This window comes from Pollicipes pollicipes, unplaced genomic scaffold, assembly GCF_011947565.3.
Source record: "Pollicipes pollicipes isolate AB1234 unplaced genomic scaffold, Ppol_2.1 Scaffold_2555;HRSCAF=2994_pilon_pilon_pilon, whole genome shotgun sequence".
Taxonomy (NCBI): domain Eukaryota; kingdom Metazoa; phylum Arthropoda; class Thecostraca; order Pollicipedomorpha; family Pollicipedidae; genus Pollicipes; species Pollicipes pollicipes.
In genome coordinates, this window is record NW_023596136.1 from 11,937,809 (window position 1) to 11,959,821 (window position 22,013).

The window sequence follows — 22,013 nt, forward strand, 5'->3', positions numbered from 1 at the left end:
GAACGGCGGGTCTGAGTCGCGTCATTGACACGGCAGACCCTCAGAGATGGCAAACAGTTCCGTAGTGGCGTGCAGTTATAGCGTCATCGAAGACGGGACATGGTCGGTGGTGCATGCAGTGGATGAATTCTGGGCATTCTTCTCAGATCAGAATGTTTTGTTTTTTTCGTGGAGATGCTTTAATAAGCTTGCACAAAACGGGCAACAACTGCGTGAACAGTACAGGAACTAGTATAAAGCGGCAAAAAAGTAAATCAATATCTCGCTTTCCCGTAGATGAGGTAAAGCATGCCGGAGGAAACCTATTGTGTTTGCAGGCATTACAAAAAACGACTAGTACATTTGCTGACAAATCAAGACCGCATTACGGATGCATCTTTATTATTTGTGTGCTGTGCTACATTCCTAAGATTATACACCTTGCAAAGCGGTCAAAATCCCAATATTGACGACCTGTATCTCTGCGCCTTATTCTTTGACCTGTTTAGGGCCAGACACGTGCTATTGTCAATAGCACCTCAATGGTACAGCCGACAATGAAACACCTCAAAATGAACAAATATAATTTGCTGAAGAAAGGAAACAACAACACGCGTAAGCTGTGGTTTTGGTCGATGTGATACTGTGTGTCAGCTGGCACGTGAGCTTTCTATTCTGCCACTGGCGCGCACTTGTGATGCTGTTTCAGTGCGTTTCCGCCGACTCTAGGCGCTGGCTCCGTCCAAAGGGGATGTCAGGTATAGACTGACCCGGTGGAAGTATCGCAGCCGAGGAGCCTGAGCGCAGGGACTGCCTTGATTCTCTCTTGATTTTATTTTGCGTGCCCTTATCGATTGATTAAGTACTAGCGGCGATACATGAATTCTAGCAAAATCGTATGCTTTACTATGCGTCCCTTTATTAGAGCGGCTGTCGCTAGGCTAAGGACAGCCACGACGTATGCAGAGTCCATAGAAACGCACCACATGGGTAGACGAACACGAACAGGCGGGCGCGGGCTCACCTCCGCCGCACTGTTCGGAGCAGGGCGACCAGGCGGACGTCACCCACGAGTACTCGGAGCTGCCGGCGTCCGCCACCGTCCGCGGCACGCTGTACTCGTACCGGATGCCGGCGTTACGCTCCTGGTACAGCAGCTGGCGGCCGAGGGTGCGACGTCACGTGCAGAAAGTGCCGGCCGACAAATGACAGGTGATCAGGATGAACGTCGGTGTGCAGGGAAGAGTTATGAGGGTGTTTGGCATGAACACGTTCGAGCTAGGGACAAATGCCTCCCATAATCTTATCGGGCATGTGCAGTGTGGACAATGAAGTAAAACAACTTGAATAATGTTGACTTAGCGCGTACATTTACCAGTACCAAGAATGGCAGTGCAACGTGATAGCCAAATAGCCTATGCCTGAATCGTTACAGAGAGGTACGGGGATGATACAGTGCCGTCAACCTATCCTGAGCCTGGTCTGCCTGGAAGCATTGGACCACTGCGGGTGGGTGGCTTTTCCATATCTAGGCAGCAATTGTGACATGTGACAGCATTAACCATGTCTGTGGCGGCAAACTGGGGCGTCTGCTGTCACAACCATGGCCCTAGTGGTGGCGTACATTCCAGCAACCATGGCCTCAGTGGTAGCGTACATTCCAGTAACGTACAGAGCCACTGTGGTGTAATACGCAGCTTCCAACGCACTAGATGTATTATTGGTGTAATACTCAGACAAACATGGAAGGACCACGGCGCTGCAATGAGCGCACAATTCAAGGCATTGCGGGGAGTCTCGGTGGGGCGGTACGTTACTAAACAACACGTAGATAGCCACGGTTATCATGGCCCACCACCACGTGGAGGACTTCGTTGGCACAATACATCACCGAACACCACGGGGAGAGCCGCGTGTCAGTTATTGTGTCAAGCAGTGCTCGTCCACCGGTGTCGTAGAAGGCATTCGAGGTACACTTCAGATTTCACCACCACGCCAGGGTGATTCTGAGATCTTCAAGGGTCTCAGAAAGCCACAGAAGGCCTTGCTGTTAGCCACGGCAAGCCTCGCTGGTACAATGCACAACTCACCACCACGTAGAGGGCTTCGCTGGTGGGGCCGAGGGCGCGCACGGTCTCTGGGGAAAAGAAGCCCAGTGGCCTCCGCTCGTAGTGGACCTTGCCGCCCGCGAACTCCATGGTGGTGGGGTAGTCGATCCGCCAGTTGCCGTTCAGGTAGTAATGACCAGTCGAATTCCGGATAGCTGGGGAAACGCGCCATGCGATTGCACGTAAAAGAGGTAAAAGGTAGCCACGAACCCCGGGCATTGGTCTTGCGTTTTGTTAGTGTACCGGGCCAAAGTGCGACAGTTTCGAGTTTGAATGAGATTATTTTCAACATCAAACATTGTTCACCAACGTATGGGCAGACCTACACCATCATCGACAGTCCTGAGAAGATTCCAAGCAATGTTATGAACACGACCAGCCCCAGAAGCATACTAAAAGCGAACAGATAATGGCCGTGGTTAACACATGGAGGGCATATGGAGCATAACGGGCTTCGCATACCTAGATAGTTGTTCGTTGCCTTGATCTCCTCGATGATGATGTTCGTGGCCCCCTTTGGAATGAGCAGGATGTCGTTGTAGCCTAGGGGAGGTCACAGAAACGTGAGTCGCTAGACCACCGGCGGTCTAAAATGGCAATGGGAATCTCCCCCCCCCCCCCCCCCACCCCCGACGCACACCCTAGTCCACTTGACATTCCCGTGGCCCGAGGAAAGGACGCGTTTGAAGCATTGCCAACGCGCCGCTGCTCACACCAAGCAAGAGACTTGGAAGGTAGATTACGGTGGAACATTGGCAGCCAAAAGTTCGTTTCTCGATGAAGGTCGCGTTTGTAGCCGCAGATGATCAACGTTCTGAACTGGAATTGATAGCAGCTGTCACAAAAGTATACCACGAAAAACCCGGCCTCCAGTCCAATTTGTCGACCAGTATTACAGCCCGCTAGAAGGCGGATCACCGCTAGAAGGCGGATCACCGCTAGAGGGCTGATCACAGCTAGAGGGCAGGTAAAATCTAGAGGGCAGATCGCAGCTAGAGGGCAGATCACAGCCAGAGGGCAAATCACAGCTAGAGGGCAGATCCCAGCTAGAGGGCAGATCACAGCTCACCCGACTGCAGGTTCTCGGCGTCGAAGACACCGTGGGCGGTGTAGCAGTCGGAGCCGTCGCCGCCGCACACGCGGCACCTGTCCTCCTTCACGGTGGAGCCCAGCATGCGGTCGCAGCCCACTTGCTGGCGACAAGGCGTGATCGTGAGAACGGTGAGATGGCGTCAGTGGGGTCCGTGAGATCGGACGTGAGGGTGAGAGTAGGGATGATGTGAGCCCCGGGCATGAGCGCAAGGTGAGTGAGCATCAGCCTAACCCAATGTCACTGTCACTGTCTTATTTGTGATCTGGCGTATGGATGCTGGACTCGTAATTACACGGCAAAGCGAGTGGGTCCCGGAATAGGTGGCCTGGTTGGTCCCATCGACAGTAAAGGTGTCAGGAGGCGCGACCGTCGACCTCTCACGGGCGCGCGTGTCGTAGCATTCCTCGACACGGTGTCGTATTCCCGCCATAGCCATTGGTAGCCAGAACAGAGCCATTTAATCCGATGGGCAGGAAAACTAACATCTGGGTGTTGAGTTACGAGTACGCCTGACAAGACATGCCGTCGGACCGTACAAAACATTAGAAAAAATGGCTGCTGAAGTGAATTAGGGTGTCAAAAGCTGCGCGAGTGGTATGAAAGGAAACAGGTGCAATAAGAGATACACGATGACCTATAAGCTATCACACCCTGGACCAAGATCAACTATCCCCCGATTGCAGTCGCTCGCCGTACCACAGAACGGCAGCCGTCCGCGCCAGGCAGGCTCTCCCAGCGTCGGCGCCAGCTCGGTTACCATGCACTGTCCGTCGACGCAGACGTCGAGGCCCTCGGGCCCGCAGCTGGTGCCGTCGATGACCCTCCTCTTGTGCCGGTAGTAGAAGCGCTCGCCCTGCGGCTGACAGTTGAGCTCGCACTGGTTCGGCGCCTTCAGGTACGGTATCCACCTGCCGCAGGCCGGGGCGGTGTTAACAGGGAGTTGAGCTCGCGCTGGCTCGGCGCCTTCAGGTACGGTATCCGCCTGCCGCAGGCCGGGGCGGTGTCAACAGGGAGTTGAGCTCGCACTGGCTCGGCGCCTTCAGGTACGGTATCCACCTGCCGCAGGCCGGGTCCGGTGTCAACAGGGGCAGCAGCTCCGGGCATCATTCTAAAGATTCACATGCCTTGTTTTCCAAGAGCTTATTTTCGCGGAGCCTTTTTGAACCCTTGTCGCCTTTAAGGATGTGCACAGTTTGAAATATTGAGCACTGTCAATATCGTCGTCATTTAGCAGTACAACATTGCCTATCCAGAACCTCATGACATATTGAAAGTGCTTACTTCAACATAAAGACTTTCAAGTCATGATGACAATGGTTTAGATTCCCGCCTGGGCGATTTCGACTAGGTTGCTTATGAAAAAATAACTATTTATAACATCGCATCAGAGCTCAAATGTTGCGAAGGCAAATGAATCAGGGTCATGGGGCATGCTGAGGTCACAAATATGACTGAGAGTGATGGCTGTGTAGCATGTGGGCACCTTACAGCTGTACCAAGCATACGTGATGCCCACTTCCTACTTCCTATACCTCATCCTGCTTTTTGGGAGCATTAATGAGGAAGACAGAAGAAGCCATTTTAAAGATGTGCAGAAAGTGATACCACAGTAAATTTACAGCCACATCCAACATAACATAGCGACCAACATCCGGTCTTACTTGTAGTAGCGTCCTTCAAATGGCAGCCTGTCGAACTCGGTGCACTGCTCCTCCCTCAAGTCACCGGACCCTCCAGGGCAGGGCTGAAACGCCAACACGCGCTCATGGTCCCCGTCGTACCCCGACATCCGCGACACAGCATGGACATCAACGAAAAGGCCCAAACATCACCGACACAGTACCGACATGAGGTGTATTACACCTACACATTACAGACATCAGGTACACAGCACCGACATCCGCGATAAAACACCGACGTCAGCGACACAGTACCAACATTAGGTCACAACATCGGCTCAGCACCAACATAGCGATGCAATACTGACATAAGCGGCACAGTACCGACATCAGGTACACATTACCGACATCAGCGACACGGCCCCGACGCCAGCGACACTGCTCCGCCATCAACGACACGGCTCCAGGATGGACGACACGGCTCCGACATCAGCGACACGGCTCCGACATTAGCGACACGGCTCCGACATTAGCGACACGGCTCCGACATCAACGACACGGCTCCGACATCAACGACATGGCTTCGACATCGACGACAGTCAGCGGATCACAGATGCATCCGCGCATTCTACGCAAGCTGAACAAAAGCAAATAATCTGGGAAAATGCATCGTGGCAAATTTCAGCCGAAGCAAATCATTGCCAATAATGAGTCACATATGTTACTCACTCCGTGAAATGACACCTTCTGTAGTCTAGACATGCTACTATGGAGCATCACATGGCTAAAGTCTCGGACATTTAGAAAGTGATGACTGCGATAGGGTGGTATAAGGAGCAAGATGCCCTTTTACCAGTAATCCGCCCCTTATGAAATCACATGCATCAAATCGAACTACCGTCCCCGGCATTTATCGAGCTGCGAATTGGGTTAAAGTGATTGGAAAATCAACGTCGAAGTATGCATGTGAGCTTAAGGTTATACTTTGTGCAGTAGTCTAGATGACATATCAGATCTGTTTCCACTGTCATCTACGATGTAACCGGTTAACTTAATATCAAGGAACAAATCACATGCCAAGATATCAGACAGCCCAGCACGCGAACGCTCGGCCCAGCAGAGTATGTGTTTCTCACCTCAATGTTGCAGGAGATATACTGCTTGTTTGGTCCAGTGCAAGACGACGAGCCATCTGGCCTGGAACCGTCAGGTCGGATGTCAGATTAACAGTTTCCAATGGTCCTTCTCCCAAGAAAACACAACGCGATTGCACCACCAATCAGGGGAATCGGCTGTGTCATCAAGCACACTCGGGACGAAGAGGAGCACGTGATAAATCCAAACCAACGTGCTTGGTGAAGCGTAAAGTGTAAACGGAGGTGAATCTGAAATTACGCAGCAGAACTGAGGAAGTTTACCAAATTTCCACCAGTGGCGGAGATCAACGTAAACATTTCAAGCGACTTCGAAATATTCTTGTCATACAGCCTTACAGCACCTGACATGGAGTACCCTTTCTATAAAGCTCAAGGCTCAGAACCCGGCCTGACCTGACATACGCCATCTCTCAGTTTAGAAACAAAATTACCACGGACTAGACTATGATACTTTACATGGAACGTTGCAACGGAACAAATAGTTGAAGGCTATTTGTACACCTCACCACTCGTCCTGAGTCAGCTGAACCTATGAGGTCTTACTTCTCCCTCTGGCAGCGCCGAACCTACCTGAAATATCACACCCCTCGCATCGACAAATCCGGACCTTGAAGGTCTCACCTCAGGTCCTGGCAGCGTCGGACCTGAAAGGCCTCACCTCTCGTCTTGGCCGCACCGGCCCTGAAAGGTCTCGCCCAGCGCCGGCCCTGGAAGGTCTTGCCTCTCGTCCTGACAGCGCCGGCCCTGGAAGGTCTCACCTCTCGCCCCGGCAGCGCCAGACCTGGAAGGTCTCATCTCTCGTCCTGACAGCGCCGGACCTGGCAGGTCTCACCTCTCGTCCTGACAACGCCGGGCTTGGCAGGTCCTGGCAGTGTCAGACCTGGAAGGTCTCACCTCTTACCCCGGCAGCATCGGACCTGGAAGATCTCACCTCTCGTCCTGGCAGCGCCGGACCTGGAAGGCCACGCCGCCGCCACAGGAGCGAGAGCAGGGCGACTGCGTGCCCCAGATGCCCCAGGGGCCCGAGTCCTGCGCGGCCGAGTAGGCGTACACTTGACTGCTCTGCTGCCGCTTCAGCCGCCGCTGCACGTTATGGCGGATCCGGTGCTGCAGGCGGGCAGAGCATACGTTGCCACACTCAAGCAAGGCCAGACCGACAACGGGGACGGAGCGACTGGGATTGGCGATGTATCGACCAGCGCTGCCGAGGTGATTCAACTCTGATGGCAAGTTGGTGCTGCCGGTTCCATGATTAAGATTACCGGACGAAGCGAAACGTGACACCCGCCGCTAGGGAATTCCCGCGCAGGCCGCCTTTTATATCGGGGCTGAGATAAGGAAAAGATGCGTTGCTTATGTTTCCCCGTGTGATAACAATAACTGCATACACCATTGTCGTCGCATACCTTCCTTCTCGCCATCACAGTGCTCTGCTGAAGCTCTGCGAAGATCATCGCCAACAACAGCAGCCATCTGTGACAGAGAAAGCAGATGCACCCGGTTAGTGTTTGATAGGATGGATCTAACATTGTCAGATGACGCTGGAGCTTAGCTGCAGGTTTTTCTGTATTTAAGAAAGCTTTTCTTGCAGTTATCTCCCCAGTTTGCACTTAGTTCAGAACCCCGCCAAGCAGGATCGCTGCTGAACCTAAGCCGTTGTTCGTGCCCTGAGCCGGCCACTCAACACAGGCCGACACAACACTAAACATGCGATTGATCGCGTGGTTTTATCTCTGACCTTTCAGCAGGCGAGACTGCAGAGGTATTTAGGTGCTGTGCGGTGGTAAGGCGTGACCGCGCCGTGCAAGGCTACCGTCTTTGTCCAGCTGTCAGCTGACCTTCCCCCGCCAGTCGGACTGAATAATGTGTCCGTCGCAGGACGTGTGCCTCAATTTACGGTTTTGTGGAAATCGGGCCATTAGAGGTGGATGGGAGAAAAGGGGATTGTAGAAGGCTATGACACTTTGTATTCTGTGCTTCCAAAGTTGAAATTTCTTCAAAGTGCATACCGCTCTGTTCATTACTACATTTAACACTACGACATTTTTCACTTTTGTTTCTTGGTGTGTAAGCTCAAGAATTCGGGCAGTCTCCACCTAAACACCTAGTATTAGCTGTTCTGATTTCAGACGCAGCGAACGGGCTATTAAAGGTAAATAATACCTCACAGTTTCAAAACTTAAATACTGGCAAATTGTGCAGGAGAATCCTCTCATGTCCATCTGATCCAACTTCGCTGCGCACTCTGGGAGGATGTGAAAAAGCGTGAAAATTCGGTGCATCGCACTTACGCTTTCTGCTTGGTTTTATGGGGAACACGCAAATAGAAAGAAAGGTTCATAGAAAGACATGTGCCATGGAATCAAGCTATCATTCATAGACAGCAGGGCTCCTGATGTCCATGACGAACCCGGGCGAGCTGAACGAAGGCACTGAGGTATCAGGACTGCAATGTGTTGGGAATGCAATGTTTTACACACGTTATCTCACGACACACCCGCCAGAGATTGCAAGGATAAAAAAGTGCCTTTTCTGTCATCAACGATATTTGGAACCGTCCAAATTGTCACTTGGAGTCAAACCTTTCACAAACCGTCGCAACATACCTCTTAATGCGATAAACCACAAGAACAAAGGCGCATTAAATGCAACGCAGCATAACCTTCAAACATTTTTGTTTCGTGAGTTCATTTGCACCTAAGTGTCATTTGCTGACCATGAAACACTGAAAAATGGTTGAGACTAAACCAATCGAATTCAGGTAAAGGCATACTTAACACAACCAGCCTAAAGGTGCAGCTTCCTATTCAGCTGGGGCAGGGGCGGATCCGGGATTTCGTCAACGAGGGGCACGCAGCATTGTGGGGCTCCATAGAGTTTGAGGCTCCTAGAGTTTGGGGCCCCGTCACACAATGTCATTGCATTCCGGTTAGCACATTTTGAGACGATTACGGAAACCCATCTTGCTGTGCGCAGCACTAGAGTTGGGCGTACTACGAATGAATGTTCATAGAGCTTATTCATGCTCAACAGATTATGTCAAATCCTGTAATTTTGAGGCTAAGTATTTCAGAGCAACAGGCAAAGTTAACCCGAGTTGACTGCTAACAACCATCAAAACCGAGCAGGGACTTGATTCCTAGCTTATTTGCGGCTGGCCGGTTGGGCGACATAGTCAGCTGATGGCAGATGACTAATGCACAATTTTTCCTTTGTTAAAAAGTAGTACAAAATATCTTGGCGTTCAAAATACGTTAAAAATATGATGCACTAGTATACTAAGTGTCACACGCTCAATAGCCACTGGAAATGACACGTTGTCGGGGGCACGTAAAATTACGTTCGCCAATTGCGCGTAAAAAATCATCGGGACATCTCCGACTGCTGCTCTAGGGCGAAGGCACCACGACCAAAAGGGACGGAACCTGAGCGATCCTGGGTGCCGCAGGAGGCTAACAAAGTGGCCCCCTTCAATAAGTATAGGGTCCTCAGAGCAAGCAAAAGGAAACCAAGAAGAACGTGGTGGGCCCCTAAACGACCGAACTGCTCCGGCGGGCTGAGATATAAGGCCCCGGCCAGAGCACCGTACCGTACCCTCTGAGGAAACGCAGTTATGCGAGACCGTGAGTCCCTTGTGCGATCAAAAGTGCACGGGCAGGCCAACAGAAAGAACCTCGATGGGAGTGAACAGTCCTCCGCAAATGAGATAAAAGGGAAAGAGCCCCCGATCAAAACAGAGGGCACCTGAGCATCGGGTGTCTTGCTGCCCTACCTTATATGCGCCTCATCAACAGCACAGGATCGTCCAAGCAAGCCGACAAAAACGAGACTAATATGAAGGGCCCCTGAGCAACCGAGTGAACATTGGCATATGGGGCCCCGGAAAACGCGTGCTGAGCCTTTTGGGCGGATGGGAAGAATCCTTGGAGGACAATCTGCAACGACCAAGAGTGCCCAGGCATGGAAGCAGATAGCGTCCCAACGGCAGCGTTAGGTCCCACGAGAAATGCAAATAGATCAAGGGAAACATGGAAAGCTCCTTAGTGATCAGACTGGCCCGGCAAATGGACATATAGGACCAAGGCAATCAGCAGCGTAATGACTCTAGACAACATAATAAGCCCCAAAATGTGTGGGGTCAGTGTGTGTGGGACAGTGTGTAGTGGTTCCCGACAAGTGCGTGGGGCCCTCCATTCAGATAGGAAGTGCCCAGGACGCAATGTGGAGGGTTCCGAAAGGTGGAGTGTACCCGAAAAAGATATCAGATGACCCCGATAGGAGCACAGGGCCGTAAATTCAAACACCAAGACCGAATGTGCAGGGCTCCCGAACAATCCATTGTGGTCGAGGAAGTGAACAGAGGGGGTCCCCGACGAGTGCGTAGGGCACCCATTCAAATATGACGTGCCCAAAACCCGATGTAGAGGGCTCCCGAACGATCGAGTGTGCTCGAGCAGGTTATCAAACAGACCCCCACAAGAGCGTAGGTCCCCCCGCCCCATTCAGACAAGAAGTACCCAAGACCCAGTGTGTATGATCCCTGAAAGACCGAGTACGCCCAAGCAGGCTAACAGATGGGCCCCGACAAGAGCGTAGGGTCCTAAGCAAGCGACATGGAATGGGAAGCGCCCTAGGCCAATGTAGAGGGCCCGGGAGCATATCGCGAGCGTGTTGGTATGTTAACCGGGACCCTCGTAAAGGGCCTCTGAGCAACTGAGAGTTCTCCGGCAGGTTAAGATATAGGGTCCTGGCCACAGTCCACAGAGCCTTTCTGGTGAATGGAAAAAATCCGTGGAAGGACCCTTGACTGACAAGAGTGCCCTGGCACGCTAGCAGGAAGAACCCAGCAACAGCACAGGGCTCTCTGAGAAAAAGGGCAACGTGGAAGGTTCCGTAGCGATCGGAAGGACCCTGCAAGTGGGCATGTAGCCCCCCCCCCCCCCCCAGAAACAGCATAGAGCGCTTAGACAGTGTAATGAGGCTTATAGTTTACTATCCACAGCTTTTTCAATCATTGAAGAACTTTTTTCATTTCTCGTCGGCCCCTCACTTTCGCTTGAAACTGTTCTTGGTCGCCTGGAAATCCAGAGATGTCCAATTTTGTTGCGTTTCTTCTTTTTTTGCTAAAAAAACTGCACATGGTTGGTTGGCTATGGGCTACCCTGGAGCCACTGAGCCTCTTCGTGGCCCAAGGGGAAGCCATGGCCCGGTGCCCCCCCCCCCCCCACACACTTTAGATCCGCCCCTGAGTTAAGGGGGGAGGCGGCATCGTGCCCCCTAACCAGGAATGCAGTTTCCTGCGTTAACTTATCATTTTTGTCTTTTATTTTTCATTTTTCATAGTTTGGGTGGTTCAGCTGCCCAAAACCTAATTTTGAGAAACACCACCCCTGCGCCCAGCTGTAAAAGGTGTGTCAAATCTGGGTAAAAAACTACTCCGAGTGTATTTCGGAGGCATGCTCAGCCATCTCTTCCCTCTGCACCACCTCCCTTCCCTTTCTCACCCCTGTGTTTTGCAAAAATGCATCCCTGCGGCCCTACATTTACCAATAAAATAGTTCTACCAGCTTCTGAAACAAGATCACTTTTGGTTGCGTGACGTCATCGTACAACCAGCTGGAAGCGTTGGCGACCTTCAGTATCTTTGCATAATTACCGCCGTTGCAGATTTCGTACTTCCTAACGCGATCCCAAATGCCTGCAGCAAAGCACATGCAATATTGACATCAACAGACGCAAGTGTTATTCTGCAATACCTCATTCATATTCCCGTAAATCAGACGGTATTTCTTCGCCGTAAGCCTGTTTCGTCAAAAATGTAGGGGGGAATAAGGGTAAATTTATGTGCAAATGGTGCTTTGCATTTGCACACACACACAACCATTCAAAAAATTTGAATGTGCATGCCAATTTGACGTGCGCAGTAATTCTTATTTATGCTGGACACCATCATTCATTATTTGGCCAATCCATGGACTCATTCACTTGTTCATTTATTCGCCTCATCCATGCAGTTATCCGTCCACCCATTCATCTATTTCGCCCACACATTTAAACAATTTGTCTTTATTTAAATATTTCATTTAAGCAGGCGATTTATCTATCCACACGCCCAGTCAAGTGTTAGTTGGGTCTGCTCCTCCTAAGAATCTATTTTCCACTTTAAGTGTAGAGTGACCTCTGACCGAAATCTAAAAATTTGAGATTTGTTGATGGAGCTGATGCATTTATTCAATATGTGCTTGTATGTAAGTCCATACTTTCCGCAATTTGTTACAGTATGGGCTCCGTCACAGGGAGCAGTATCACACAGCAGTGATAGGTACCCACTGAGCTTCGCAAAGGTGAACATGTTGGTTTCGCATTGAATTAATTACGTTAAACAGTAAACTCTCTCAGAATCACTCGCATCCATACATTTAACCAGCTCATTAATTCATTCGGTCATTCTTTCATTTGCTTTTCCATTTATTCGGTCATGCATGCATTCGGTCATTCATTCATTCGGCCACGCATTCATTCAGCCTATGAATTCATTCAAGAAACGCGCTCAACTATCGCTCATACAATTTGTTTTATCTTCCGCATTTCATATTCATTTCATTCATTTTTTCATTTCATTTCATTTCATTCAATCATATGTTGTCTATGTATACATTCTTTCCGTTTTTCTTTCACCCATCCATTCATTCATGCGCTAATTCATTCATTCATTCATTCATTCTTTGTTCGTTCGTGCGTTCGTGCGTTCGTTCGTTCGTTCGTTCGTTCGTTCGTTCGTTCGTTCGTTCGTTCGTTCGTTCGTTCGTTCGTTCGTTCGTTCGTTCGTTCGTTCGTTCGTTCGTTCGTTCGTTCGTTCGTTCGTTCGTTCGTTCGTTCGTTCGTGCGTGCGTGCGTGCGTGCGTGCGTGCGTGCGTTCGTTCGTTCGTTCGTTCGTTCGTTCGTTCGTTCGTTCGTTCGTTCGTTCGTTCGTTCGTTCGTTCGTTCGTTCGTTCGTTCTTCTACTCATTCACACGCTTAATCATCCGGCTTCCAAAGGCAGCCCTTATATGTGTCTGATGGGCTCCGCTGCCGGTGGCCAGTGCGCTTCCACTTCATTTCCAAGCTAAACGCAATGAAAGTTCCAGAGGTATCCCACATTAAGCGTGTGGGTATGAATGATTATGCACATCTCTGGGACTGAAACAGTTTTTTTTTTTGTCTTAAAGAGAGTGTTCGTCCATTTGATCATGTTTTAAAAACACACTCTAGTGAAACCCCAGAATCATTTACGTCTAATAATAGCAACTAACAGTGCCGCTACAGCACTATCAAGACATAATAAAGACATACGTTGTAATCATCTTCGTGACCAAATTACGCTGTCAACGCTTTGAAACAGTACCACACTTTTTCCTTGCAGTTGCCACGACCGCTGTCCTCATGACGACGGTAAAATCTGTTGATAGTCGTCAGCTGTCACTAAATGATGTTAGCACATACAAAAGCTTGTGATAAGCACAGCGGGCGGCAAGAGACAGCTACCGAGAAACGGATTGGTTGAAGTTTGAGCCAGTGCGTCACTTTAGACCATGTGATACTATTAAGCCAGAGTGCGTTTCGAAAAGAGCCACAGTTGGAAGTGCCATAGATGAGAAAGTAAAGACAAAGCATAATATTTTATTGAATTCACGGGATTAGCTTCACATTCTCGTTTATTGCTTTGTGTAAGAAGTGTTTCAAGTTTTCGTAGCATTTATTACACAAACATCTTGACAAATTAGTGTGTTGCAAACATGAGAGCACACACACATTTGAAAAGGCAGGGAAATCAGGTGAATTACTTTCATAGCGTAGAACATGGAGGTCAATGACATTTCTCCCGCAGGAGCGGCAACTTCAAATAAAAACTCTGAGCTATTCAGAGCGATTTCGAGAAAACTGGTTGTATTCATCAAATCGTACGCGTCTGATCTAATAATGCTTGTGAAGTACCAAAACGGTGTCAAAATTCCTTTAACTGACCCCAGATGCATGCATTCACGCAGTTCACCTAGCCCAGAATCTCTACACCAGTGCAAGGACGACCCGTTCGGAAATGCTGGCTTACCATCCGCCTCCTATGCTTGTCACTATACGTCACTGTTTACCTCCGACTCGCTGCTAATTTTATCTAACTCCCGTCTTCATTACGTTGACGGCGATCAGTTTCTGATCGTTTCCTAACGCTGACCAGACGTATGCGTATCATGTCCGGCGCATTGACACATGCCGTTTAGTAAAAGGTCAAAATTTGTAATGCCCAGTGTGGAAAAAGGTGCCTTTCCATCCAGATTCTAACACAGGCACCTCTCCTCAAGCATTCAATTCAGCGCCATCTGCCTGGCACACCAGACAAAGGTGCGCTTGAGATGGTAGCCGCCAGAGGCTCTGCTGGCGCAGCCGCCACGAGGCCAGACCGACGCCTCAGCCCGACATGGGGCGGCAGCACAGGTGAGGTGGAGGTCGCAACCGGCTACGCAATGTGAGACGACTGGCCTGGATCACCTCCATGGCCGGCTGAAGTCCAGGCTAGGCGGGTAGACGGGCGCTGCCGAACTGTGGCAGCACCGTCGGACTTCCGCAAGTGAGGAACTCAAGACAACAGCCACTGAAACTCGTTCGTGATCTGGCGTGCGTTCGCCAAGAATTCCTTATTCCTGCTTCATCCTGCACCATCGCGACACGTCGTTTATGCGCGGCAGGCTGCATGCATGAGCTGTAAATGAGCCCAAGCGTCACCTGATGGGGCACCGCCCGACCACCGCGCGCAAACACTGCATGGAGGTCCTTGCGTGGTCTAAGCCTCGTTGGATGTATCTCCAGGTGCGCTAAGGTCCGCCCACCGCCATCCACTCTAGCTCATTGCCCATAGCTTGGAAATATGCATGACTGGCCGGAAGAGCTCTTATCCAGACAACTTAGACCTGGCCTGGTGTGTATGCGGTCTGATACGATCAGTGACTTAGATCCGCGATCTAGATCTGCCCAGGCAACATGTCAAGCAAATGGCTTGAATGACTTACAAGTCTAAGTCAAGGACAGTGCTGGCTTTACAACGTGCATGATAGGTTTGCAGCATCCATGGCATTAGCAGGCACACGAGTTATGGAAAAACCAAAAGGAAGGAATGTGATTCATCCGTCGCTTCCAGTGGAGATCTGTTTAAGCGTGCTCATGACGTGTCCAGATTATGAGACCGGAGATGGGGGAAGATACGGCGCGCACTGTTGTTTTGCTATGAATCGGCACGACACAGCCCTCGGCCATTTCTCGTCGCCGGTATGCAGCAGCCAGCTGACGCGTAACGCCCGCAGACTGGTCATGCCTGCGAATGTTGACGACCAGTCATGTTTTCAAAGCAGACAGCGCTAAGCCGAATCGCACACCAGAATGACGGAAATCCGTCCACAGCTGGACACGGCTTATCAGCTGAGGCCCGGGTCGGCCACGTCTCCATTACAGCCAGGCCGCCCACGCCGCGCCGTCTGGCAGCGTCACGTGCCGTCTAGCAGCGTTACGTCCCGTCATCCGAGCCCCCAGAGGACCGTGCAGATATAGCTTCCACGGGCAACGCTGCTGTTCAGATAGCATTAATGCGCAGCCGGAACGCGACATTCCACTGAGCACTAAAATCGCAAATAACTATTTCTACCCAAAACGACTACCAGGAACAGAAGTTTGTCATAGTCCTTTATATACACCGCATGAGCCTTAACATATATTTATATCTCCTCAGAACAAGAGATGTTATGTTCAAGTCATCAGTGTCGCGAAGAGGCTTGTCGAACTTCGTGAGCGGCTCTGACACATCATCAGAATGTGAGCACCTTTGTAAAATGCGGATCAGGCGAGATGTTCGCGTCTTACAGAAAACCTTCATAGCTATGTATCTCACGATGCCTTCCAATTTATTTGGGATACTTGTGCGTAGCATTTAGACCAGAATGCGGTTCCATTCATCGTAACTGAATCAGAAAGCTTTGTAGCCGTGCCCTGAAAACTGTTTCATGCATTGCAACAATATTTTTTAATCGGAACTGTATTTCAATGGGCATCAGACACTACGTCTCTGTGTGAGAGTCATTGTCTACATCATACGCTGTTTCGCTGTTTAGTATGAGTACTCGTGCTGGGCTTCCGAAGCCGTCGCGCTCAAGAGTGGTCGTGGCCCAACCCGCCGGCGGTCTCCGAGCTCCTGCCCGTCCGAGGGCAGGCTCTTGGCCAGCTCGTGGCCCAACCCGCCGGCGGTCTCCGAGCTCCCGCCCGTCCGAGGGCATGCTCTTGGCCAGCTCGTGGCCCGACGCGCCGGCGGTCTCCGAGCTCCCGCCCGTCCGAGGGCAGGCTCTTGGCCAGCGCGTGGCCCGACCCGCCGGCGGTCTCTGAGCTCCCGCCCATCCGAGGGCAGGGGCTCTTGGCCAGCTCGTGGCCCAACCCGCCGGCGGTCTCCGAGCTCCCGCCCGTCCGAGGGCAGGCTCTTGGCCAGCTCGTGGCCCGACGCGCCGGCGGTCTCCGAGCTCCCGCCCGTCCGAGCGCAGGCTCTTGGCCAGCGCGTGGCCCGACGCGCCGGCGGTATTCGAGCTCCGGTCTGCCCGAGGGCAGGCTCTTGGCCAGTTCGTGGTCCAACGCGCCCGCGGTCTCCGAGCTCCCGCCTGCCCGGGAGCAGCCCTCCGACAGCTCAAAGCGCCTCTAGGCGCGGGGCCGACCTCGCCGCGTCGCCGCAGCTGCCCGCCCGGCCGCGCGCCGCGCCGCAGCGTGACAACGGAAACCGGATGCCTCGTGGCGGCACGTGCGCGCTGTCGGCCCGCCGCCCCGCCGACGGCCGGCGCCGCGGAAGTTCGGACCGATAGGCGTGTTCGCTTCCGGCAGAAGTGGCCCAGTTCACGGCGGAAGCGTCCGCGAATGGCAGCTCATGGAAAACCGCCGCCGCTTCGCCAAAAACGGACTACAGGTTGAATTGGACGACGCGACTTATGTAATGGTGGTGGGCGGGCATTCGTACTGAAGATAGAAGTCCAAGGGCACGTACGACGGTGGATCGGTCCGTGGGTGGCGTCATTAGGATGTTTACATTCGGGAAAGTCAGCTCCGCATGAGTCTCTGAGCTGAGCTGCTAATCAATCATAATCTGTAAATGACTAGGGAGCCGGTGGCTTCTGTAACAGGGTTAATCTAAGTCTTTACATAAATATTGTGGCATAGTGGAATATCAGAATAATAGTGGTAGTTGAAGGCCGTAGATCGTAGTAAGATCGTCAACAGTGGTGCAAAATGTAAAGCAACACCAAATTAAAGGCACTTTATTTCCAGCACAGTCTGCCTTCAGGCGCGTTGGAGACTTGACACATGTATGCGCATTAAGCCACGAGACTCACTGTTTCCAAGTCATGCAGTTCCTTGACGCCAATGGTGAACATGCGAAAAAAGCACAGCTAACAAGGGAAACCCAAAGCCTTCTCTATCTGGAAACTAGGCCGGCCTGGCTAAAGCCGAGTCTATGCCACTGCAAACAGGACCTGCATTTGGGCCAGCATCGCTCGCGACCAGATCAATTTCACCGGGCAAAAGCGGCACCAAGTATGATAGCAGCGCAATCTTTCCAACCATAACCAGACCTAGTTCCGGATATCGAGTACGAAATGCCCAAACGTCTTTTTAACAAATCACGCCATGGGCGTTTCAAATTCCGCCGCTGTATAACGTTGAAGACACTGCAGAGACTGCCGGCAAGGAGATGAAAGACTGGAAGAATCGTTCAGCCGCTTAGCGTTTTGCTTTCGCGAACTCCTCGTTCCTTCTATCAAACTCTCCAACTCAGTGACGAAATGTCGCGCTTCAAATGTGGCGCTTCGCTAGCAGGGCGCGCGAAGCGCCTGCTATACACACACTGGTTGTTTTGTAGCAGACTTCCTCAGCATCTCCGGAATCCGGCGGGGAGTGCGGCCGTCCCAGATAACAGCTCAAGACGCACAGCACAACAAGTCATCGGTTAGGGAGGCCACGGAGCGGGACCGTCGCGACGCGTGGTACATTCGGCTGCAGTTCCGCTGTCGCAGAGACGTGCGAGGCATTTTAATGTCACCGACAATCTCAGACAGTCGCGTGCCCAACAAACCTGCACAGCCAGTTACACGTTCAGACACTGTCAGAACTGTCTGATGAGGTCATCAGCTGCCGTTCGGGTGCGTTCGAGAGCAGGTCGCTGCCAAAGCCCGGCGGCCAGCGAGTTGCCTCTTGTGGATTCTGCGGAAAGGTTGTTTCTCTTTACTGACGGCCGTCCTGGCACGTCCGCTTTCCCAGTGGATGGACGACAGACCCCGTCTTGCATCGTAGCGCTTAAGAGAGGCCGTGCTCTCGATGCGTCCGCTCCAGCACCGGCCGCCGCGAGACGCTCTGACGTATTGGACACCTCTCAGAAGGCCGGACGCGTCGGCGGTGTGCTGTGTTTCCGAGGGGAGCCTGAGCGACGCCTGGTCAGCCAGACAGCCCGTCTGTGCGCGGCAGACGGCTCTCCTTCATCAGCGAGCAAATCTGATGAAACGGCCGTTTGACGGAAGTGGGTCAGTGGCGATCAGTGCCTGTTGGGGGGTCGGGCAGCGCTCTTGGCAGGTCCGGCACCTTCAAACGCCGACGATGATGTCGCTGTCCATCGCTGACCACCAGACAATCTGGCGTCCCCGTCACTTCAAAGGCTCAACTTAGCGGCGGGAGTCTTGGACGGGTTACAAGATGTTTAGACGGGCGGCTTGTGGGGTCAGGCCACGACAGCGACTCAGAATGATGCCGCAGCGAGACGACAGAGCGCGGCGGGTCGACCGGAACACTTTGCCCTCTCGATGACATCGTCCAGTGGCGGCCAGACCGCGCAGAATCCCCTCCGTCATCACTTCCCGGTAACAGGGATGGGGTGGTCTGGTGCACGTGTGGCTCCGCAGACGGCCGACTGCGCTGCCGCCGTCTCCGCACACCCTTTCAATAAGCGCGAGTCAGACGGTGCGGCGGCGGGCGGCGGCCGCGTGACGCAGCACGTGTGCAGAGAGGGTGTCTGTCAGCCGCCGTGTGTGTCGGACGGGGTGACTGCCCGCCCCGCCGGCGTCCGTCGTCGCCCGGTGGGAGTGGCGGGCGTGTTTGCACGGCGGCTCAGCTTTGTTGAGCCCTCGAGCCGCATGGAGGGCGAGCCCCGTTACAAAAGACATAAGCACTGGCAGGACACCGTACCCGCTCCCGGTCCACCGACCGCTCCATCGAACTCGTCACCCACGCATCCCTGACCATGATTCTCCCGAACAAATCTTATGTCCCCTGATCCCTGATCAGGTGATCCCTGCGGAACCGGACGAATCCTTATCCCACGATCCCCGTACCCCTGACAGCAGCACCGCCGTAACCCTGACCGGACGACCGACGTACTCTTGTTCATACAACCCCCGTACCTCTGACGAGACGACCCACCCACCGACCGGATGTCTGACTCATCTCCTGCCCGAACAAGGAACCCCTCCTAAGGCTGGCAGCGAAGCAGACGGTGGCGCCCTGCCGTGGAGACCCTCCCGCGACCTCTCACCGGCGGCTCAGCTGTCGCGTGGCCGCGCCGAACCGGCGGCCATACGCGGTCGTTTCCATGGCGATGGCGCCGGCGTCGGCGGCGGGTCTGCAGCGGCATGCCGGGCCCGAAGGGTCGCGACGCGTCAAGATGGATGGGCGGAGCCGGGGCGCACCGAGGGGCTACGGCCGGCGGGGCCCGCAGCCCGATGGCTTCCAGATGCGACCGACGGGGCCGAAACGGACCGTGCTGGGACAAATAAATCCTGGAAGGTCTGAGGGCGGGAGCGACGACCTTGGACGCGGCCCTGTCGCACCGGCGCTGTGACGTCTGGCGCGCGTACGTTTGGGGCGGACAGGGGGACAACCATACGGAGAGAACGCCAACCACTGGGTCCGTTCGGAAATGTTTAGCGCGTGTATTGCTGGCTGACAGCTAACACGTACCCTCCTTTTTCCTCTGGCCGGGGATTAGAATGTAAATATGAGTTTCGTTCATGACTTAAACAATACGACCGGCATTTTTGATGGCAGGTACGCTCCCGAAAGACATGCTTCACTGGCTTTAAACTTGAACTCTGTACGCGTTATGTATTATAATTTCATTGTATAGCATGCGGCATTGTTCTCCCAAAGTAATACAAACCATTGAAACATCGGGATAACCGATGAAGGAGCGTCGAATCATTACACTAGTGGGCTTTGTCGTGCAAAGTAACACCTGGTGGTAGTAGGCGGCATGGGAAGTCAGGGCGACCAAAATTGAATTAATGGTGCGGTATGTGGCTAGAGCTGTTGTTGATGATAAAAGCCCAGGTCTCCAAAATGAGTACGCATATCAGTGAGCTGAATCAAGATTATGCCCAGCAGGTTCACTTCAGAGGTAGTATTTTTTAACCCTGCATGTTTTGCGACGCTCAACGGTAGAAGTAAACTAGTGTTTAGTTATGTGGGGTCGTACAACTATAAATGCCTTTACCTTTCACGTGATGGCATCGCATAGAACCATAATTATCAGGCAGAAACGTAACGGAACTGATGTGAAACATTCCTCTAACATTTTGACGATACTAATGCAAACAAACGACAGGTGAAGGTCTTCTATAGCAAATCAATTTTTCGCGTCTCGATTTCAGCACTACAATACAATTATGATAGCAATACAATAAAATCAGACAATACAATCATGGCTCTGCACATTTTGCACTGGTTGAGGGGAATTATGTGATGTCTATGCTTGTTAAGAATATGGGTGGGCATTGTGAAAGTAAAGGAATGCAAAGACTGCACGGCAGGCATGCTGGCCTTTTTGTGGTTAGTGCATGGTGCACTGGTAAATTGATTAATCGCTGCCCGAAATGGGTGCAATACGATGTCTTGTTGCCTGGTCCGATGTAGTTCTTCCTTCGTGATGGTTTCCAAGAATCGAAGATGATAAATGACACCCATTAATGGCAGGCATTAAAGATAAGCATTTACGTTCAATGCCATTTCCAAACAAAGTAATGTTAAGCCAACTAGAGAAACTGCACCTTGAATGCTCCTCAGGGAGTTGCTACTCTAGTTATTACTCAGGGAATTGCTAGTTCAACACTTCACCGCCCGACTCGTCTCACTTGCGAGCCATACTGCAGATTGAACGAATCTCATGTTAGCCATGAAAACATTCCATCTTGAGTGCCCGGTCCCGTCATCACCCGCCGTCGTTTTCTGGAAGCTACCATATTCGTGGCGAATGATCACAGCTTCAAGTAGTTGTTAGCAACAAACTCGATTTATTAAAATTTGTTCTGTATAAACTTGTACTATTCCCTCGCAAGCTCTTAGAAAAGGAATAGTGTTCATCTATAACTAATATGGAAAACGGAAAACGTAACTGAAAAAGCAACAGAAGAACACAACTGGAGACTCAGTTAGGTCTCATGGACCCGGTGCCGCATGTACACGAGGCCAATGCATTCGGGCGGAATCATATCGATAAGAGTGTGAGTCTATGTGAGCATCCGTTCACGCCCCTTGTGAGAGAACCATGGATCGGCCCATTCTGGGACGCTTCTGGGCATTGATGTCGGACCTTGGCAACCAGAGCGGATGGATACGCGAAACCGACTGCATGGAGGAGATGAATGTGTCTTCTCCCAAAACCTGGGCAATACCAACACAGTTCGGTCTATACGTTCGTCCTTAATTGACGGGAAAATGGCCAAAGCTACTACTTTCCGAAACCAATTAAAATAAAAAACTCAGCTTACTCCCAAACATCTCCAAAACATCTCAGTGTATAATCGTCGGATCGGGAAACGTTTGGGCGCCCATCGATAGCTTTGGTGCATTTTACCCAGTAATCGGCAAGGTCACATATTTCACGCGAATGATAATGTGTAATCACACGTCATCACAGGCAGGCGAAATGCTTAAAAGGTCATCAAACTCTTGGAGCGACGTTCAGGCCCGCGAGCCAGCGTGGTGGCTTCAAGTCGGTAGAAGATGAAACAAC

The 22,013-nt window shown here is 51.9% G+C and overlaps 1 protein-coding gene across 1 annotated transcript in view; it reads right to left on the reverse strand.

Annotated features, from left to right (window-relative positions):
• LOC119108971 (papilin) overlaps window positions 1-22,013 on the reverse strand; it is a 59,314-nt gene that overhangs the window by 25,407 nt on the left and 11,894 nt on the right. The window contains exons 2-10 of the mRNA XM_037232520.1: window positions 7,363-7,429; window positions 6,888-7,063; window positions 5,936-5,996; window positions 4,842-4,924; window positions 3,938-4,088; window positions 3,157-3,280; window positions 2,550-2,630; window positions 2,070-2,242; window positions 1,004-1,136 (exon numbers count right to left, since the gene is read on the reverse strand). Coding sequence (XP_037088415.1) covers window positions 1,004-1,136; window positions 2,070-2,242; window positions 2,550-2,630; window positions 3,157-3,280; window positions 3,938-4,088; window positions 4,842-4,924; window positions 5,936-5,996; window positions 6,888-7,063; window positions 7,363-7,429 — 1,049 coding nt within the window. The remainder of the gene's footprint in view (window positions 1-1,003; window positions 1,137-2,069; window positions 2,243-2,549; window positions 2,631-3,156; window positions 3,281-3,937; window positions 4,089-4,841; window positions 4,925-5,935; window positions 5,997-6,887; window positions 7,064-7,362; window positions 7,430-22,013) is intronic.